General features: G+C 46.9%; 1 protein-coding gene and 1 pseudogene across 1 annotated transcript; one reads left to right on the top strand and one right to left on the bottom strand.

The window, feature by feature from the left end:
* Positions 1 to 469: 469 nt before the first annotated feature.
* Positions 470 to 1,053, bottom strand: LOC147432567 (small ribosomal subunit protein uS15 pseudogene; annotated as a pseudogene).
* A 750-nt stretch (positions 1,054 to 1,803) lies between these two features.
* On the top strand, positions 1,804 to 4,039 carry LOC147432566 (uncharacterized). Its single transcript, XM_086491607.1, has 3 exons — positions 1,804 to 2,170; positions 3,292 to 3,466; positions 3,544 to 4,039. The coding sequence occupies exons 1-3, from the start codon at positions 1,804 to 1,806 to the stop codon at positions 4,037 to 4,039; spliced, it is 1,038 nt and encodes a 345-aa protein (XP_086347733.1).
* Positions 4,040 to 4,653: the final 614 nt, after the last annotated feature.

Raw genomic sequence — 4,653 nt, 5'->3', positions numbered from 1 at the left:
TGCTTGCCTTATGAGATTTTCAAATAGGTTATCAACAAAGCTGGGACGAGGAGTGTGACTGAAGCCAAAGGCTCATCAGACCATGACTTGCACTAGTAGAAATATTCCCCAATGTCTTTCCCTCGACATTGAGCTGTTTGCCAGTAATCCCCTCACACACTCTGCTAAAAGTGCAAGCAGCTATAAGCTGCATTGAAGCCGCAGGCTTAATTACTTGAGGATTATAACCATCATAAGCTTTTCTACCATCATGTCCACTTTGACGTTTGTTTCTTTTCCCTCTGCCGTCTGCATCGCCAACAACATGATAGCATCATGGCGATTTCTCAGTATTACTTTGGGTCTCTCTCTCTCTCTCTCTCTCTCTCTCTCTCTCTCTCTTATTTTTGAGAAATTTGGGCTTTCAACTCCACATTCTGTGGAAGATTGTAGCCACAGAAATCATAACACAACTTACGTGTCAAAAGAGTACAGCTCAGTTACAACAATCGCCTGTCGTGTCTCAAACAACAGCAAAAAGGCTCAATCTCTTTGTTGTGCCTTGAGAACATCAACTCCTAAAAGGCCAAGAACAGCTCCTAGCTTGTTCCTAAGAAACAAGCGTACTTGCTCTAGCACACTCATATTTCCAATTGGGAGGAAGCTTCTTGGTTTTCTTCTAGTAGCGAGCCAACCTATGAACTCGGCTCTCAACCAGAATCAATCTAAATTTAGAGTCCTTATCCTTGCGATTCCTCTCCAGATGCTTTCTCACTGCAACCGCCTTTTTTATCAAATGGTACAAATCTTCAAGGACTCATGGCCCAAACCGTGCCCTTTCAAAATTCGCAGGACCTTGCTGCCAGTTACACTCTTAACCTGGCCAATTCCATGAGAGTCTCTCAAAATAACACCAATTTGAGATGGAGTTAAAGCCTTCTTCGCAAGCTTGCAAATATGATCCTCAACCTCTTGATTGGAGATCTTCAGCCAGCTATGGGGAGTCCTCTTGTATGGTAGGGCAGATGAGGACATACCCTTCCCGCGACTGTGCATACACCCCATGATGCGCAAGCTTGTTGAAGCCGGCCGACAAGGGCGATAGAAACTCTACCTGCAACAAAAATCAACCGCCGAAGATCTGGGTGCAGAACTCTCTCTCTCTCTCTCTCTCTCTCTCTCTATCTATCTCTCTATCTCTGAGTCAAAAAAACTCTCTCTTGGTGAAAAAGAAACTCTCTCAAAGAGCGCGCGCCGGCGCGCGGTCTTTCAGAGAGTTTCTTTTTCACTAAGAGAGAGAGGCATGTCGCATCGCCGTCATCATTACCTTGCAGATTGGCCCTGCACATGTTTTCAAAGGACTAGGATTGCGCGTCCGGCAGGTGCTGGAGCCATACTATTGATCAACATGCATGGAGCGGTCGGAACTTCCACAATGGCAACTTCATTCGCCGGGACCTCTTAAAGCTGCAGGCCTTCATCCCAGGTCCTCTCTCGCAATTACAAGTCTGCAACTCTTCAACCAGGCAATGGAAGCTTGCGCAGGGCTTTCGGCATAAGATAGCTGGAGCTGCAACCTTGGGCATGATAACGTCATCCTTCAGTTCCTTGCCACGGGAGACTTTTTCTTCTTAAGCATCCACCTTAGCATGAATCTCTATGTTTACAGGGCGAGGGAAGATGAGTGGGGGACGGAGTGGATGGGTGCACCACCTGCAACAGTTTTAGCAGGGCACTCATCTTTCAAGGTAGTGCCGCTTTGATCGGTAGAAAAGTTACTAGTGGGTGGTGGAGATATATTGGCATAAGGGCGTATAAGTGCCCATGATTGCAATGTATGAGCTGAAAGAGATGAAGTCCGGAGGTGGCGATGGAGGAGTAGCTCTAGACGGGTCGTGGGCTCCAATAGCATCCCGACTGGATGCTGGTCAGGTAGCGTTGGAATGGAGCGAGTTGTGCAGAGAGGAGATCGCTATATTGGATGCGGAAGTGAGGAGGCTATTGACAGGCAAGCCTAGAAGGAAATGGTATGTGAGCTTGTTTCATGAGAGGGAGGAGGAGAAGAAGAAGAAGACCGTACCCTTCGTTGCATTAGGGTTTCGTGAGAGTGGGCACTGGAGGAGGGTGATGAGCAGCCCAATCAGGACAGCCCACAATGTTGTTAGAGAAAGGGAGCTGGCTAACGGCGTAGGTGAAACTACGGGCTTGATCACTTCTCTATCATGGTTGCTTGTTGTTGACCTGGCTGAGCAGCACTGCCAGTATCGGCTTGCTTGCCATCGTGACAAAGCCAACCGAGCCGATTGCCAGTCAGTGCGAACCGGCTGCCAGCAGTTGACCAAAACTGGTTAACGCGGCATGCACACGCAGGGTCGAGCTTAGGACGTCGGCCTATGCGGAAGAATGCGATATTGTTACGCTGCATACAGAGATCTTGCCGCTGGTGCATGATAGCGCACTGAGTTCTGCTGCGCCCTCAAAAAGTGTCGTGACCGACCGTAGCCGATTTCGCCCACCTACACATTGGCTACCAGGACGATATTTATCTAGAGCGGGCTGAGGGCGTAGTTGGAACTGCAGGCTTAATCTCACACACACACACACACACACACACACTTTTTAGTGCGCGCACAGGCCCAGGGCCCGCTTAGCAATCAGTAGACTTGGCAAGCGGCCATGGATAACTTGACGCACTTGCCGTCGACTGCCAATAGCTTCCATGGCACTGAGTTGAGCGGCTCAGATAGTGGCCATGGCAGCAATCTGATTGTTGGCCCGCTTTTTGTAGTGTTGTTGGACGTCTTGAGCGTAGTGGCAGGATTCAATGGCCACGTCTAAGAAAAAGGCACCATGGAGAAAGGTGTGTGAGCTGCATTCCTTATAAGGCTTAACCGTTTGCGAGCCATGGGTTGGAGCATCAATCAATTGAAGAGATCCTGAATGTAGCAATGGGAGTTGGAGGAATTTGAAGCATCTGATCTCTTTATGTGTGGGGGTTCGCTCCTGACTACCATGTGCGCGCCTGTAATTTACGAAAGATTACCTTAAGAAACCTTGCCACTGTTGCGCGCCAATGTCCACGTGGTAAGCCATTTGTGAGTGTTGAGGTAGTGGTCTTCTTGCTTGCGGCCTGACGCGATCGCTACCCAGCCACTGCTCATTGGATTCCACGCGGGTTGCTCACTCGATTCCACCTCTATGGCTGTCGGGAGCTGGCTGTAGCCCTTGCAGGTATTTGCTGCCACATGACAACATACCCTCTCATTTTAATATAGATATATAAGATGTGCCTTTTATATTTATTTTGTGTAGCTTTGCTATTTATTAGCCTTGAGTTCCACGTGTATAGGGAGGCCATTTTAGACCTTCACCATCGGCCTTGTTATCAAATTGCACTTAGCTTGTTGGTGACATCAGCAAGAGCTGCGAGGGAGCACTCTACTCGGAGGCCTGCTCCATGCGAGGTGCAAGGAGAAAGGAGGCCCAGGTTGGTCGAATGCTCACATGGAGTTGCTAAGAGTGCTATGCTTCTTAGTGGTTTTGTTGTGCGGAGGTGGGTATCAGTGTCTGGCTCGATCCCAATGAGGTCAACGAAATCTCTCATATGGCCAATTTAGGGCAAAATATCAAAAAGTTGGTCAAAGATGGCTTTGTGATTCGAAAACTGACCAAGATACACTCACGGGCAAGAGCAAAGCGTGCTTTGGAGGCTAAAAGGAAAGGACGTCATTCAGGATATGGTAAGAGGCGGGGTACTAGGGAGGCCACGCTACCCTCTAAAGTTCTCTGGTTGAGGCGGATGCGAGTGCTTCGTCGGTTGCTAATAAAGTACTGGGAGGCTAAGAAGATTGACAAGCATATGTACCATGGTATGTATATGAAGGTCAAGGGTAACATGTTCAAAAATAAGCACGTGCTCATGGAGAGTATTCACAAGTTTAAAGCTGAGAAGGCTCATTCAAAGACACTGTCTAATCAGTTTGAAGCCCGTAGAATTAAGGGAAAAGCTATCAGGGAGCGAAAAATGCCAGGAAGGAATAGCACTTGGCACAGGTATTGAGTACTGAAGCATCCTTGCAGCTACCCCTAAGGCCACCAAGAAGTCCAAGAAGTGAGCAGCATAGCAAGATTTAGCTAAGAGCTATGACTCGATAGTACTTAAATAGAAACATTGGACCTTTGAGCTTGTGTAATGAAATACATTTTTTGCTTTACTCTTGAAAGCATGACTATTACAAGCCTAAAAGGGTTTGCATTTTGTAATTTTCCCCCATCTCTTTCTTTGACTATTTGTTATTGTTGCCCAGATTGTTACTATGTCTTTTATGTTGTTTTTAAAGGGAGAAAGAAGAAGAAGAAGAAGAGAGTTTTAACTTCGTAAAAAACTATCCCAAGAGACCTTAAAGATCTAGCCGACAAGGAGAGAGAGAAGTGCGATTTAGTAGTTGCACGCCTCACCGGAGGTCTCCTTTTGTTGCCTCTGCCCGTCCACGCTGGCGCGAGCTCTTTTAGAGACTTTTTCTTTTTTAGAGATTGAGAGAGAGCGAGGAGAAAGATCTCTAAATTTTAAACTTGAAAGTGAGAAAACCTACAAAATATAGAGAAATTTAGCGTCATATGGTGTAAAAATCTTCAAATTTAGTCTAATAGGTAGGTTTGTCAAGTTTTCAGAAC

This window comes from Adiantum capillus-veneris, chromosome 20, assembly GCF_014529385.1.
Source record: "Adiantum capillus-veneris isolate H3 chromosome 20, ASM1452938v2, whole genome shotgun sequence".
NCBI lineage: Eukaryota > Viridiplantae > Streptophyta > Polypodiopsida > Polypodiales > Pteridaceae > Adiantum > Adiantum capillus-veneris.
This window is presented reverse-complemented; position numbering and strand designations above follow the sequence as displayed.